Source organism: Rhinolophus sinicus, chromosome X, assembly GCF_036562045.2.
Source record: "Rhinolophus sinicus isolate RSC01 chromosome X, ASM3656204v1, whole genome shotgun sequence".
NCBI classification, from domain to species: domain Eukaryota; kingdom Metazoa; phylum Chordata; class Mammalia; order Chiroptera; family Rhinolophidae; genus Rhinolophus; species Rhinolophus sinicus.
The window spans coordinates 77,384,977-77,402,848 of NC_133768.1; the positions used below are offsets into that span (position 1 = coordinate 77,384,977).

A 17,872-nucleotide genomic window follows, 5' to 3' on the forward strand; every position below is an offset into this window, starting at 1 on the left:
TGCGACCTGTCACCAAAATTAATGTACCAAAATTAATTCAAAATGGATCAAAGACTTAAGCATAAGACCTGACACAATAAACTGCATAGAAGAAAACATAGGTACTAAACTTATGGACCTTGGGCTCAAAGAGCATTTATGAATTTGACTCCAAAGGCAATGGAAGTAAAAGCTAAAATAAACGAATGGGACTATATGAAACTTAAAAGCTTCTGCACAGCAAAAGAAACCATCGACAAAGTAAAGAGGCAACCAAGTGAATGGGAGAAGATTTTTTCAAATAGTGCCTCCGATAAAGGCTAATATCCAAAATATACAAGGAATTCATGAAACTTAACAACGAAAAAACAAACAACCCAATTGAAAAATGGGCAGATGACCTGAAGAGACATTTCTCCAAAGAGGACATACAAATGGCAAACAGACATATGAAAAAATGCTCAACTTCACTAATCATCAGAGAAATGCAAATAAAAACCACAATGAGATATCACCTCACCCCAGTCAGAATGGCTATCATCAACAAGACAAATAGTAACAAGTGTTGGAAAGACTGTGGAGGAAAAGGAACCCTCATACACTGTTGGTGGGAATGCAGACTGGTGCAGCCGCTATGGAAGGCAGTGTGGAGGTTTCTCAAAAAATTACGAATAGAATTACCATATGACCCAGCAATCCCTCTCCTGGGTATCTACCCAAAAAATCTGAAAACATTTATACATAAAGACACGTGTGCTCCAATGTTCATTGCAGCTTTGTTTACGGTGGCCAAGACATGGAAACAACCAAAATGTCCTTCGATAGATGAATGGATAAAGAAGTTGTGGTATATATACACAATGGAATATTATTCGGCGGTAAGAAAAGATGATATAGGAATATTTGTGACAACAGGGATTGATCTTGAGAGTATAACGCTACGTGAAATAAGTCAGACAGAAAAAGCAGAGAACCATATAATTTCACTGACATGTGGTATATAAACCAAAAACAACAAAAGAATAAGGCAAACAAATGAGAAACAAAAACTCATAGACACAGACAATAGTTTAGTGGTTACTAGAGGGTAAGGGGGGTGGGGGTGGGAGAGAGGGTAAGGGGGATCAAATATATGGTGATGGAAAGAGAACTGACTCTGGGTGGTGAACACAGAATGGGATTTATAGACGATGTAATACAGAATTGTACACCTGAAATCTGTATAATTTTACTAACAATTGTCACCCCAATAAATTAAAAAATAAAAATCAGAAGCAGGATCTCATCAAAATGGTTGACTTTTGGTAATCCTCATGAAAGCATTTATTTCCATGTTCTTTTTGTTTTGCTTTGTTTTGTTTTTTTGTTTGTTTGTTTTTTACCTTGTATACCATGGAAATAAGTGCTGAATAATTTTCTAACATAAAACCTTATTAACTGAACCCTACCATTTGGAATTTGTTATAATTTAAAAAGTGGCTTGGACTGAAGTTTATTTGCTTTTGTTCAGTGTGTGGAAAAGACTTTGCTCGGCAACCTAATAGTGTAACTTTCTTAGAAGACTAAACTACTTAATAAAACTCTGATTTTAAGTGACTTTAAAATCTCATTTCATTAAAAAAAGAAGAAGAAGAAAAAGATGAAGTCCTGGCCCTTGCACATAAATAGTTGAATAGTTCTCAGTGATTTGGAAATCTCTGAGAAAATTAGAAAATGAAATAGCAACTTAGAAAGTGTTAAAATGGTGTCATTCTATAGATATAACTCAAGTGTGGTATATTCTCCAATCCCTATCTTAAAATACGGGGCATTTACAAAAGGAAATTTTGTTTGAGTTGAATTCAACAAACTTTTATTCAATACCCAGTATATTCCATACACAACATTGTGTGAGGAAACACAGGATTCACAGATGAATAAGACATGGCTTCTGTCCTTAATACACAGTCTATTGGGGGATGTCAAATAAATAGATGTAAATATATGGCATATTAAATGCAGAGAAAGACCGTGAGAACAAAAGCAAAGGAGACCAAAATAGACTGAGAGAGAGAGAGAGAGAGAGAGAGAGAGAGAGAGAGAACAGTAGTAGTACAGACAGAGAAGGGAAATTATTAACTTTACCCAAAAGAATCAGGGCAGGCTTCCTCGAACTGATAGCATCAAAACTGCGTTGAAGAATAAATAAGAACTTGCCAGGAAGAAAATGTAAGGAACACATTACAGACAGAGAATAGTATATAAGGAAGGTATGAAGGCATTATCTAGGAGCTCTAACTTATTCAATGTCACTTGAAAATGGAATTGGTGATGAATGGTGGGGCTGGAGCTTTAGGAGAGAAAACTAAACTGTTAAGCAGGAGGTGATTACGAGTTACAATTAGTTTGTTATGGTCAAAGCATAAGGTTCTAGTAAGGAAGTGTTGAGATGGTAATGGAGAATAAAGCAAGAACTAGCTCATGAAGAACCTTGCATTCTATGCCAAGGAGCTTGAGCTTTTCCCTGTAGGTGCTGGGGAAGCATCAAGGACTCCTCAACCAGAGAATCATTTGGTGAGGTTTACACTTAGAGCATCCTGATAGAGGTGTGAAGTATATATTGAAGTGGGCAAAGGCTGAAAATAGGGAGTTCAGTTAGAAGCCTATTGAAATAGCTCAGACAAAAAATAATGAGAACCCATGTAGTACATTGGTAATGAGGAAGGGACAGATTCAAATAATATCTAGGAGGTAAACAGATATAGGCCCAGGACACAGTAGACAACTGCATGTGGGTAGTGAAGGTATGGGATAAGTCAAAGATGATTGGTTCCTGGATTTCTGGCTCAGGCTACTGAGTAGATGGGTGGTAGTGTGATTGACTGACATTGAAAAGACAAGAGAAAAGGAATTGTAATACAACTCACATGTTGTGTAAATCTTATTTAATCTAACTGAAACATGGACTTCTATTACAAAAAAGAAAAATGACAACAACAAAAAACAACTCGATGTAAAATCTTTAAGTGAAACATTTTAATTAATTATTTTTTTCAAGCTATACTAATAGTAGGTGTAAATTAAGTTGTTCACTAGCTCAGAAAATGGATCATTGTCTAAATTAAATCATGAGGTATTATATGTAACACACAGTTTAGTATTTGAATACATATTTTCTTGTTCTTATTCATTTAGTCAACAAATATTTTTTCAGTGGCAGCCACTATATTAGGCAATGAAGTTACAGAGATGAAAAGACAAGGTCCCTGCTCTCAAGAAGAAGCATGTAAGTCTTATTAGAAGGATCAGAGAAGATTTCATAAAGGAGGATGACATAGTTAAGTGATAAATAAGAATTCATGGGTTAAATAGTAAAGGGAAAGGGGGAGTATCTGCAGACTTAAGCCTTGGACAGTGATAGTGTTACTAGGCTATAAAGTAGGAGGGATAGAGAAGAGAGGAATATGAGATTAGACTGGTTATGTAGGAGCTAGATGGTGCTGGATGTTAAAGGGCTTTCTATGTCAGACTAAGAAATTTGAACTTGATCCCGTAAAGAAGAGGAACTTTTGAGGAATTAAGAGCAATGGATCGAAATCACTCTTAAGTAGATTGATCATACATTTCAGTTTACCCAGAAGAATCTCAGTTTATGAATTATATAGTTACCCAATTTCAAAGGCGTTGTGGAAGAGGAATTAGAGAAGATGGAGTTTAGAGTTAGGTAACAACTAGCACTATTGTTTGGACAAGAGATGTTCAGGGTCTAAATAATGGCAATGACTCTGGTTATGAAGAGGAGGGGATAAATAATAGTGATAATCAGGACATAGAATCTACAGACCTTCTCTTGATTACTTAACCTCCTCTTGTTTGTAAATCTTGTTTTTTCTAACTGGCTCTACACTTCTTTGTGACAGGGGCCATGTTAGTAAGATATAACTCAAAGGTAATGATACTCATATGTTTGCTTCCAAAAAGAAAGAAAGGAGGACCAGAGGCATCCACGTAAATGACTTCCTCCAAAGTAGATCCCTTGAGAAACTGCACCCTTATTCCCATGATGCTATGGCCCAGAATTTTTCTACACCTATTTGAGGACTGTATTGAAGAGTCAATGTCACTTCCTTTGGATTTATTCTGAGTTGTGGAAAGTATTCATCTTCTGAGTGGTGGATTTGATATTTTTGAAATAATAAAACCAATTTTTTTTCATATTCAAACTTGATAAATTAATGGTTTTCTTGTGTGGCTTATAAACTTACTCCACAATGTTTGGAACAATCTTTAGAAACAGGAAATAGATTAGTGGTTGCATAGGAACGGATTAGGAAGCTGAGGGGGATGAACAGTGAGTGATAACAGGTACAAGATTTCTTTTTTATATGATGAAAATGCTCTAATATTAGATCATGGCAAATTTTAGTAAATTTGTACAACTCTAAAAATTTACTAAAGCCATTAAATTGTACACTTTAAATGAGTTAATTTTATGGTATGTAAATCATACCTCAGTAAAACTGTTGAAGATGATTAGAGTGTTAGTAGATTCAGGGATGTATTCTTTTTTAAAGCATGAGTCTCATTACTTTATAATTAAACTTTGTTCCCATCCTTGCCCCCATTGTCCCTAGCACAGGAATGGGTGCATGGTAATCACTCCATAGATATTTATCCAGCATAATTGAATGTAGTGTAATGCTCAATTTCATTCTGTTTCAGAGAAGATTGTGATTTTATTAAATAATGTGTACAAGTTCTTAGATGTTTTTATCTTCTAATTTACAGTATAATTTTATAGGGACTTTTAATACATGTTGAGATGTGACCAATCCTTTGTTTCCCAAACAACATCAATTTTAAACATAAACAGCATGGGTTATTACTACTATTTTAATTAATATATTGCAATTTGTTACTTTGTAAAATTTATTATTATCCATGTAAATTACAGAAATCACATGGGAAAATTGTTCTAATATTTTATTTGTCATTGACCCTGGCATCTTAATTTTTCATATTACACAAAGAGAAATCAATCGATTTTAATCCATCTCTCTCTCCCTTTCTTTCCCCCCCTACTCAGGAAGCATTGTAAGTGTTGGTGACCCAAAGAAAAAATACACAAGATTTGAAAAAATTGGTCAAGGGTAAGTGATTCTTATTTGAAATATCAAAAGGTAAACACTTGAGATATACATTAAAATTCAATAACAGCTTGGAATTCTGATAAATTATGCTTCTCATTTGGTGGGTCATATTCATGTTTTGTATCCTCAATGTTAACCTTTCTGGTTGACAGATGACTGTTAATTAACCAAGGAACATATTCTGCTGTAATCTTCACTATTGTTGGACTGACAGTGAATTTGTTTAGGGACATTTTGATCACACATAGTTAGAAGATTCAAATTGATTTCTATAGAAAAGGAGTACAGATATAGAAATGTCTAGTTTGTATGAAAACCCCCTTTATCTATATGAATGTTATGCTTAAGATCCTGTTTCATTATCAAACAGGAAAGTGACAGAGTGAGGGTAGGGAAAATCCTTATTGAATGATCCAGAGATGGACAGAGTTGACAATCTCAGTTAGGAGGAAACTGATCAATAACCCCAAACGAGATGGAGTGCATAATTTTCACCTACTATGCTCATTAAGAATAAAGTTGCTGGGTCAAGATGTTGGAGTAGCTAAACACTGTGTTTGCCTCCTCTCACAACCACGCCAAAATTACAACTAAATTATAGAGCAACTGTCATGAGAATAACCTGAAATCTAGCTGAACTGAAGTCCTACCTCTAAGGAAATTCAGAAGAAGATACCTTGAGACTGGTAGGAGGGGCAGAGATTCAGAACAGGCCAGTCTCACATCCTATGTGACCTTTAAAATTAGGGAGGGATATCTCAGCTGCAGAAGCCTCCCCTGTAGGAGCCTGGGGTCCCAGCTCCACACCATGATCCTAAGCCCAGGGTTCCAGTGCCAGGGAAAGAAGTTACCTTAATTTCTGGCTGTGAAAACCAGAAGAGATTGTGGCTGAGTGAGACAGAGCAGCTGAAGTCTCCTGAGATCCTCTTAAAGGGCCAGTGCACAGGCTTACTTGGTGACAGGCTCACTCACTCTGAACTCCAGAGCTGGGGCAGCAGCTCAGAAGGTGCCAGGGATGTACAGGGAAGAACTGACTCATCTGGCTGCAAGATAAGGCCTGGAGAGGCAGCATTCTCCCAGACAGAAGTACTGGTAGAATCCATTGTTTCTTTATCAAGCACTCCCCTCTTGTGGCATACAGACACGGCACCACCATATCTGAGTCTCCAACAACATGGCTAACACTGTTCATTCACCCACCTTGTGTTTCCCTGAGATCCTGCCCCACCCAACTTTTGGGCATACCCAAGTCACTGCCAATGGCTTTTCTGTACAAACAGCCTGTCTTAACTCATGGTACAGACATTCCTAAAATATCTAAAAGGTTCACAAAACCCAAACAAGCAGTATCTGGCTTTGGCATGCACCCTACTACTTGCTGAATAGCGCAAAGCCCAGCACTAGTGACAGCCAGCGTCAGTTTGCAATTGGCCATCTCAAGGCACCTCCAAGCCCAACACGGATGGCAGATTACCTTCTGGCTCATGCCAGGTTGCCCTGATCAGGGCACAGGCTCCAGCTGGACTTGGCCTGTGACAGGGCCTCCTTCAAGATGCCCCAGGGCAGGCATACCTGGCGATCAGCTATGGACTGAGCTGGAGCATAATCCGGCTACCTCCAAGTACAACACACCCAAATGGCAGGCTGGACAGATGCCAGGTTCCCACTAAAGTGAATCTTCCTCCATGGAGTCAGCCCCTGCACCACAGCACTTCCACTGTAGTCCTAGCCAGTTCTCACAACCAATCAGCCCTAAGTTCAGTACTTTCCATTGATATGCCAACAGCAACCAAGACTCAACTACAATAGGTGGGCACACACAACCCACACAAGAGACACACTTGAAGCACCCAGGTCAGGTGACTGGTACATTGCACCACGGGGCCCCACAGGACACCTACTGCACAGGGCTACTCTACTCATACTGGAAGACATAGCAACTCTACCTAAAACATAGAAACAAATACAGTGAGGCATCCAAAGTAGGGAGACAAAGAAACATGTCACAAATAAAAGAGCAGAACCAAGCTCCAGAAAAAGAACTAAACAAAATGGAGACAAGCAATCTACCAGATGCAGAATTCAAATCACTGGTTATAAGAATGCTCAGTGATCTCAGGGAGAACTTCAAGAAAGAGATAGGAATCATAAAAATGGAGATAGAAAAATTTTTAAAAAGAATCATTCAGAAATAAAGAATACAATGACTGAAATGAAGATACATTAGAGGGACTCAACAGATTAGAGGAAGCAGAGGATTGAATCAGTGATTTAGAAGATAAGGTAACAGAAAACACCCAATCAGAATAGCAAAAAGAATCCAAAAAAATAAGAATAGTTTAAGAGTTATCAGGGATAACATCAAGCATACCAGCATTAACATCATAGGAATGCCAGAAGGATAAAAGAGTAAACAAGGAATGGAAGAACTGACTGAGTGGTGAACACACAGTATAATATATAGATGATGTAATACAGAATTTTACACTTGAAATCTATGTAACTTTACTAACAATTGTCACCCCAATAAATTTTTTTTTTCTTTTTTTTTTCTACTTTTTTTTAAAAATTTTATTTTATTAAATTTATTGGGGTGAACAAAAGATGAACCAAAACAGGCCCACACCAAGACACATTATAATTAAAATGCCAAAGGTTAGTGACAAAAAATGAATTTTAAAATCAGGAAGAGACAAGCAGTTAGTTACCTACAAGGGAGCTCCCATAAGACTGTCAGCTGATTTCTCAACAGAATTTTTGCAGGCAAGAAGGGATTGGCATGAAATATTAAAATTGATAAAAAGCAAGGACCTATAACCAAGATTACTCTACCCAGCAAAGCTATCATTTCAAATTGAAAGACAGATAAGGAGTTTCCCAGAAAAGAAAAAGCTAAAGGAGTTCATCACCACCAAACCAGTATTACAAAGTATGTTAAAGGAACTTCCTTAAGATGAAAATATGAATAATAAAATGACAATAACTACAAATCTATCCACAATTGCTATAAATGTAAGTGGATTAAGTGCTCCAATCGAAAAATAGGGTAACTGAATGAGTCAGAAAACAAGACCCTTACATATACTGCTTACAAGAGATTCACTTCTGATCAAAAGACATACACAGACTGAAAGTAAAGGGATGGAAAAACATATTTCATGAAAATGGAAACAAAGAAAAACTGGTGCAGCACTACTTATAACAGATAAATTATAACAAGAGACAAAGAATGAAGGAATGGGTTCTTGCCATCTGTGGTGGCATGGATTACCTGGAGGGTATTGTGCTGAATGAGGTGTATCAGACATAGAAAGTCAGATGCAATGTGATTTCCACTTTTATGTGGAATCTAAATAACAAAATAAAGAAAGAAAACAGCAACAAACTCAGAGAAACAGAGAACATTTTTCTGGATGCCACAAGGTAGTGGGGTTGGAGTGGGTATGTGAAAGAGGTAAAGGGATTAAGAAGTTCAAATAGGTTGTTACAAAGTAGTCTTGGGAATGTAGCATATAGCATAAGGAATATAGTCAACAATATTGTAATGACTATGTGTGGTATCAGATCGGAACTAGATTTATCAGGGTGACAGATGGGAGGGGGTGGGGGCAGGGTGAAAAAGGTGAAGGTATTAAGTACAAATTGGAAGTTACAAAATAGTCATGGGGATGTAACATAAAACATAGGGAATATAGTCAGTAGTATGGTAATAACTATGTATAGTGCCAGGTGGCTGCTAGAGTAGTCAAGAGGATAACTTCCTAAATTATATGAATGTCTAACCACTATGCTGTGCATCTGAAATTAATGTAAAATAATATTGAATGTCAGCTGGAATTGAAAAATTAAAAAGGGGAGAAGATTAAGGGGAATAAGAGGTTCAAATTTCTAGGTATAAAACAAATGAGTCATGAGGAGTTAATGTACAACATAGGGAATATAGTCAATAACATTGTGATGGCATGGTACATTGTCAGATGGTTGCTGGATTTATTATGGTGGTCATTTCTTTAGGTATGTAAATGTTCAATAACTAAGGTGTACACCTGAAACCAATACATGAGGTGTGATCAAACAATACTGTGAATGTTTAAATTGTAAAAGAAAAAATTACAGTAAAAGACACATTGCCATTAATCCCCCTCAATTACTCCCCCTCGCTTTAAACACACTTATTCCATCATTCTTGCCACATTCTGAAGTAGTTCTGGAAGTCCTCTTTTATGAGTGTCTTTAGTTGTGCTGTCGTGGCTGCCTCAATGTCCTGAATTGATTCAAAACATTTACCTTTCATAGTCATTTTGATTTTGGGGAAGAGCCAGAAGTTGCACGGTGACAGATTTGGTGAACAAGGTGTATGAGGACGCAGTGTAATGTATTTATTTAACAGAAATTATTGTACCAGAAGTGATGTGTGATACAGAACCTTTCTGTTAGGATCACAAAATATGGTGAATGCTGCTGCTGAGTGCTATCCAATGGAAAGGCAGGGATCTTATCAGGGGAAGTGGAGTGTCGAACATTAGTAACAGTGTGTGACAGACAAGTTTCAACTTGTTCGATGCAGTCAGTTGGGTGTGAGCTATTGTTGAGAGAGGGTGTGTTTTAAACTGCCATAAATCCTCTTCCATCATGACAAAACTCCGTGTCACACATTGCTTCTGTATATGGCAATTTCTATCAAATAAAAATGTTTCATTGCAGCTTTATTTACGGTGACCAAGACATGGAAACAACCAAAATGTCCTTCAACAGATGAATGGATAAAGAAGTTGTGGTATATACACACAATGGAATACTATTTGGTGGTAAGAAAAGATGAAATAGGACCATTTGTGACAATATGGATGGATCTTGAGACTAGAATGCTAAGCAAAAAAAATAAATAAATAAAAGCATGGTGATGGAAGGAGAACTGACGCTGGGTGGTGAACACACACTGTGATTTATAGAGGATGTAATACAGAATTGTATACCTGAAATTTATGTAACTTTACTAACAATTGTCATCCCACTAAACTTTAATTTTTAAAAAACAACACTATGGGGTGTCCTCATCCACCTTTTTCACTGGATCTGGCACTGTGCGACTTCTGGCTCTTACACAAAGTAAAAATGACCATCAGAGGTAAATGTTTTGAATCAATTCAGGATATCATGGCAGCCACAACAGCACAACTAAAGACATTCACGAAAGAGGACTTCCAGAACTGCTTCAGAAAGGGGCAAGAGCAATGGGATATGTGCGTTTGAAGCGAAGGAGAGCATTTTGAGGGGGATTGGTGGCACTATATCTTTTACTATAATAATATTTTTATTTAAACATTCACTGTATATTTTTAGCACACCTCATAATATTTGTGTTAGCTATATTTTAATAAAAATATTTTTTAAATGAAACAAAATTTTATACTTAAAAAAAGAATAAAGTTTCCCACGCCCACTGCCAGAGACTTGATTCAGAAGTATAGAATGGGGAATGGGATTCAGAAATATGGAACTGAACTTTGGAAAAATTCCTCAGAGAATCCTGATCATTAGCTAGACATGGGAACCATGGGGCTAAATCATTCGCGAAAGCTAAAGGTGGAAATTACCAGTTCAACAAGTCAGCTGTAATTAGGCATGGTTCTGAGGCCTCAATGTGAAACTACGCTGGAGGGCCTGAGTAGGGAAAGGTGATTGAAAAAGGGAAAAGTTTTGTTTAAAAGGAATTGAAGTGTTCTTAAGGGCTGTTTTGTTTGCTTGTTTGTTTTTTGGTTTTGTTTTGTTTTAATGAGGACTGAGACAAGATATTTAGATGCACCAACTACTATATGCCAGGAACCAAGATAGTACCCCAGAGGTCTCTTGGATGAGACAAGGTGCTGGGAAGGATGGGATGCAGCTAATGTACCTGCAAAATTGTGCTAGCCACTCAGCGAATAGAGTCTGTTTTTGTATAAGGGAATGAAGAGTTTATTCAAGCAGTTTACTGCTTTCCCTGGGATTCTTAGATTCAGAAAATTATATATTACATGTAAGCTTTACTATTTTTCATGATTTTTATATTTTATTGGATTCTTCCCCTTAGCGTTTTGTTATTGTTGTTTGTTTGTTTGTTTTTTTACTAAAGTTTCTTTTGAAATTGCCAATTTATTTCGAGAAATAAGGGAAGCCTTCATTAGACATTTTGACTAGAGGGTAAGCAGAGCACATGATATAAAATAGCTCAATAAATTTTGTATCCGTTACATGTTGAAATGATACTTTACATGCATTGTTCAAAATAAAATATATTAAGACTAATTTTTTTTAAGGTTTTTTTTTTAAATTTAATTTTATTAAATTTATTGGGGTGACAATTGTTAGTAAAATTACATAGATTTCAGGTGTGCAATTCTGTATTACATCATCTATAAATCCCATTGTGTGTTCATCACCCAGAGTCAGTTCTCCTTCCATCACCATATATTCGATCCCACTTACCCTCATCTCCCACCCCCCACCCCCCCACCCCCCTTACCCTCTGGCAACCACCACCTTTTTAAACTTTCTAAATATACCTCTCAGAAATTTTAAAATATGACTCACATTATATTTCTAGTGGACAGCACTGCTCTAGTTAGAGGTTTAAATATGGAAGCTATTTATTCATGAAGTGTTGTGGGGTTTTTTTTTGTTTTTTTTTTAGAATTGTTTTTCGGGGAGTGGGGAATGGATGATGTTATAATTTTGTTTTGATTATTCATTCCCACTAGGACCCAATTGAGTCAAAAATAGCATTGAATTTAGAAAAGAAAAAAGTAACAAATGGTTTCAAATATCTCCCCGTTACTAGGTAATGAATCAAGACTGATTTCTGCAAGAACAAAGATTAAGCCACCAAGCAACTTTGCATACCAAAGAGATTTCCCCTCTTAGTTGTTGTTTATACTTCTGACCGATAAAGGTGCAAAAGGAAAGATCTATATTTCTGCATACCTTTGTAAAGTCTTATAATCTGAAATGAAAAATCAAAGTAGAAATCCTGCTTGCCACTGCAAAAAAGTCTGTTTTAAATTTCCAGCAAGTACATCATTTTAACGAATAGTGAAACCAGCAGATAGTTTACTCATAGGCCCAATTCAACTTTTAAATAAGTCCTTAGAGGGTAGGAAGTCTATTTTATGTCTCATTTTGTCTCCTTTACTATCTGGCACAGTGCTTTTACACTTAGTAAGCCCCCCAAAACAATTTTGTACAATTTTGGTCCACAGCAATAGTTTACTTGGCCAAGTCAGAGACCTACAGAAATCCCTGTCTGCCTCCCCATCTCTCTGGATCTGTTTTTGCCTCAATAAATATTTCTTGAACTAATAAGAACGTTTTTCTTTCTAGCTCTCCTTTTCCCCTATCCTCTGTATTTTCGTGTGTGTGTGTGTGTGTGTGTGTGTGTGTGTGTGTGTGTGTGTGTGTGTGTATATACTACCTTGCTCTAGTTCTACCTGTATTGATCTTTCTCTTTCTCTTTCTCAATTTGTCCTCATCTCTGTTTCCCCATAATGACTTGATCAGCTTCACCATATCTGGTTCTTTATCTTTTGTGTGTCCTGTACGTTTGTCTTTTTCATTCATTTTCACCTTCCACTGTCCATTTACACAAACACACACACACACACACACACACACAATGATCATACTGTAAAATCAAGATACATTTTAAATAGCTTTTAAGATATAATCTAGCAACTTAACTCTATTTATTTACTTTTATTTTACCATTTGTTAATTTGCTAATTTTTGTTTTAGTATATTTTTGTTCTCTGTTCTTAGTTTTTAAAGTAAATGATCAAAATATTGATTTATTTCTCTGTAGACCAAAGAAATCCACTTAAATTAATTTTCTTAAATTCCTCTGTGTTTTTTTCCCGTGAACTGTTAGCCTAAGTTAAACAAACTAGTCTCTATTCTCAATATATAAAGTTTTTACTTTATTTTCATTAATTCTGTTGTTTTTTATTGTTTGCTTTATCTATTATAAATGGTGACATTCAACCCCTGACAGTAATCATTCGGTGCTAGGAATAATCAGCTCCAGTATCAAGTTTTCAGCTTCAGGAAACACAACAGCTTACTCTTGGGAGCCAGAGAAGAACTTCTACATTAATCACCTTCATCTTCTTGGAAAACTAAATTTTTCCAGTATGGGTTTCTGCCATCCCAGCATTCAAGCCTGAGGCCAGAGAATTGGGCTCCATCTTCCATAAATCAATTTCAGAATTGCATGTCTAATCATTTGAGGCCATAGCTGCGAATCGAAGGTTAAAAATGACATTAATTTACCAGCTTCGCTGTGAAAAGTGATCTATAATTGGCCACCAAATTTAGATATTTTGAGCAGATGTGTGTTAAGTTTAAAAAAAAAATAAAAGAGAGAAAAAAGGTGTGATACTCCCCCAAATTATCATTAACTGAACAACATGAGTTTGTCAGAAATACCATATCTGGTGGAAACTTAAGAATCTTCACTTTCTAGGATAGTTATATAAAAGAACTTGTTTAATAAATAGGGTAGGGTGAGACAACAAAATCAAATATTTATTTTTAGTCAACAGCTGTCATTGGCAAGCCTGTGTAATTCCTAAATAAGTAGTAGGTATGTAACAGAGGGCTGAATTTACTAATGTTGGCAGCTGTCCTCACAGATTTCTCATTAATACATTCGGATTCATTTTAAGGCCTTTCCTTAAATGAGAATGCTAAAAAAAAAAAAGTCTTTTTTTCTTTCAGGTTCATATTTGTTTTCCTTTCAACATTATAATGGAAAAACATTTTTGAGGAAGCAACTCAGAGATGTTTGGGATCCAGTTTAACAAATAACTTTTTTTTTAATTCAGCTGACTTTTGTTGGGTGACTACTATATGTAATGCACATAGCATAACATAATAGTTAAGAACCAGATTTTAGGAGTCACAGTGACTTCTATTCTCTCTGTCTCTGTCTCTGTCTCTCTGTCTCTCTCTCTTTCCTCTCTCAACATCTGACAGGGAGAAAAGGAGAGTTGTATTAAGAAATAAGTAGGAACCCCTGCACTAATGCATGTTACCTTTCACCCATATTTTATCCACATACTCTTCTTCATTGTCATCTCCACCACAGATCTCTCCCTGGCTGTCCCAGCCCTAACTGATCTTTTCTATCTTCTCTCCTTCTGAATCCTACAGCTTATATGTGCACTGAAATGTCTACACCAGTTATATCTTAGCTTGTAGATGTTTAAAATTGCTTGAAACTTTGGAAACCATGAAGAAATAAAGGGAGCATTTTTCAGAAATTTAAACAAAAAGAAAGATCACAGATTCTAAAGTCAAGAGGCTGTGAGCAAACTGATTAATTTTGTTACACATCAGTTTTCTCAATAATTAACAGAACCCACATATTTCATAAGGTTGTGAGAAATTAATGAGAGAAGGCATTTAAAGTGCTTAGCACATTATATGGCACATTGTGAAGTGCTCAGTAAATACTAGTTATTATTAAGGATGAAATGTACATCCACAGCCCCTAGTATATAGAGCAGAACACAGTAAGTATTGTAATGTAATTACAAAGAGATGTGGGACAGAGGGGAAGGACAAATAATTTTTAGCCGTGGTGGGGGTACGATGAAGGATTCTTAGAGGAGGGTGCATTTAAATACTGCGTTGAAGATGGGTACTAGACTTATGAGGGGTGTCACTTTATAAATTATATAAATGTCTAACTACTGTGCTTTGCACCTGATATTAATATAAAACAATATTGAATGTCAACTATAATGTAAAAAAAAAAGTCTCAGGGGTATGTATTATAGCATAAGGAATATAGTCAATAATATTTTAATAACTAAGTACAATGCCAGATGGTTAATAGACTTATTGGGGTTATCACTTTGTGATGTATATAAGTGTCTAACCACTATGCTGTTTCAATTACCTAAAACTAATAAATAAATAGTGACTTCAGATGGTGTAGGACTTAAGTGCATATTAGGGAGTTTCATTCGAAGGAAAATTAATGAACTCTTGCTTCAGACTATAAGCTTCATTCACTCTAGTATCCTTAGGGCTTGCAACAATGTATAGCATAGAGTAAAATGATTAGCAACTATTTGATGAATGCGTATTTAAAAGGCCAAAAGCAGTAAGTCAACAGTACCAGTTCTATAGACAGTCAAAAGTGTAGTTTGCATCACCATATATTTGATCCCCTTTTGTCGCATCCAGCGCAACACGGCCAGTGAGGGTGTGAGAAGGGGCAGCGTTGGGTTAGGTTTTAAGAAAGAAATAAACAGAGACTTTATGCAGTTAAATCTCAGAAGGCCAGGGGGTCTTGCAGTCACCAGTGACTGGAGCCCCAAATAGGGCCAACTGGTGGCTTTTACTGATAATCATTCAAGGAAGTAGCATTATCTTTTCCACGGTCTGTGAATCTCACATATCATGTCACAAAAGTGAATCAAGCCAATTGTCTTTGTCCCCAGGCAGCCGGAGCAGAAAGTCTTGTGATGACTTAGGTTAGGTATGCACCTCCCTGGGGGGCAAGTCTGTCATGTTGTAACAGTTCCGTTGAGATAAGTGGAGATCTTTATTGTCCTCATGACTTCTCTCACAATCCGGTGAGAGAGGACAGCCAGAGCCAGCAATGGCTTTTCCCAGGCAGGCGGAAGGGGAGGCAAGGCTCCTTTCCGGATCTTCTAAGGCAGCTCATTGGGGGTCCCCACTCGGTTCCGCCTGTCTTAGGTTGTATCTCATGTGAGATATCTTACCCGTCTTTGGCTGCAAACCGTCTTTTGGGGACCAGACAGAGAGACATAAGGTATAAAACCTTGAGATAAGCAAAGTCCCAAAAAGGCACAGTCTCACAGACTTTTCTTTCCTCAAGGAAGGACACGGGGGGACAGTCAGCTACGCTGCTGTGTGACTACATCTCCCCCTTTTTTGTTTTTGAAGCATGAGAAGCACAGACCATGCAGTTTCTTCATGTATGGCCCATAGGAGGGATATTTGTCTACATCTGAGGACTAAACAAAATAAACACAGAATAATAAGCAGAATAGCAATAGCACCAGCAAGCCCTCCACCCAAAGTTTTTATCCATTTGACAGGATTTAAAGTGGAAAGTCCTTCTGCAGCCGCAGATAGTGTTTCTTCTCCCAGAAGGAGCTGAAGTTTGGCATTAGACATCTGATCAACTTCTTGTTGTAATTGTATAATGTCCACTGTGAGATTAGTAACATGTCCCAGGAGATGGGCTCGCACCTCAGACCAGGGGGTACGAGTTTGATTATAAGAAAATGGGGTTACACAATAAGTGGATACATTCCAATCACATTTTAAGGTAATCATAGTACGAAGATTTTCTACTTGATCACGAAGAAATACAACAGTGGTTTCTAAATCTGTTAATCTAACATTAATTTCTTGATCTATCTTGACTTGTTGATTCCAAGACTTACCAGCATTTTCATGCCATTTTTGTACAAATTCTGTTGTTTGAACAGTTTGATGTAGAGTAACACCAGAAACAGCAGCCACAGTGGTTATAGCAATTATTCCCATAATAGCAGCAATCAACAACACAATAAATCTTTTAGCTCTATGTAAAATCTTATGAAGCAATTGAAGAACAATAGGAACAGTGGGAGACCTCTCCCACACTCAAGGGGCTTGGACAGGAATCCATAGACCTCTTTTCTGCAAAATCATGATCTGATCTTGGGAGGAATTATAAATTGAAGAATCTGAGCAAGTAAATAAACGACACTGAGGACATTCAACTATCTTTAAGGTAAAATTGATTGTGAATTTTCCAATCAGAAAAACAAAAGGAGTTTTAAGACATACTTGTAAATCAAACATTTCTGTTTTTTCAAACCTAAAAATAAATTGTTTATTATTATTTTTAGTATAATTTCCTTTCCAAAGCTTATTTTGTCCTAGGCTTAATGCCACTTTCCAAAGAGTTTTTCGTAAAGTACCTCAAATAGGTCTAATCATTCTTAACTGAGGTGGGGCTAGAACTTTATCTTTCCAAAAAATAGAGATTTTTTTTTAAATTTTATTTTATTAAATTTATTGGGGTGACAATTGTTAGTAAAATTACATAGATTTCAGGTGTACAATTCTGTATTACATCATCTATAAATCCCACTGTGTGTTCATCACCCAGAGTCAGTTCTCCTTCCATCACCATATATTAAAATAGAGATATTAAAAGGTGATTTAATTATTCTTGGGAAGCCTTGTTCGAAGATTTGTTCTTTTAATTATTAAGGATCAGAAAATTTTACCTGATAATGAACACGAACAGCAATTCCATATGGCCCCCAATCAACTACAGTACTATGGGAGTTATTAAATAACACTCGATCTAAACTTCCCCTGCATTCCTCCCAATGAATGCAGGAATGAGTGTTAACCCAATTATTTTGAGGACACGGATGAAGAGAAGGAGGAAAACTATGAGTATATAACTCTTGGGTCTGAAATCCTTTGAGCATAAACAAATCTTTATAAGTGTCATTTCCTTTTCCTTTGGGAATGACCCAAGCTTGGTCAATGAGAGGAAGACACGGAGGAATAGCTCCTATACAAATGGGTGTATATAAATAGCCTAATTTTGTATGGCCAGAGAGTATAAATTCTCGGCCTTCTTCATCAGGAAATTCTGGGCCTCTTTGATCCTCAGGTCCTGGGTACCAGGAGCTATCATTGATGTACATGAGAGGAGGATCATCATTCCAAGTTACTGGTGTCAACAT

The 17,872-nt window shown here is 36.7% G+C and overlaps 1 protein-coding gene across 18 annotated transcripts in view; it reads left to right on the forward strand.

Moving 5' to 3' along the window:
* Positions 1-17,872, forward strand: part of PAK3 (p21 (RAC1) activated kinase 3) — a 415,175-nt gene that overhangs the window by 310,156 nt on the left and 87,147 nt on the right. For all 18 annotated transcript variants that reach the window (XM_074324355.1, XM_074324352.1, XM_074324353.1 and 15 more), the window contains one exon: positions 5,045-5,108. In XM_074324355.1, the coding sequence (XP_074180456.1) occupies positions 5,045-5,108 (64 nt within the window). The remainder of the gene's footprint in view (positions 1-5,044; positions 5,109-17,872) is intronic.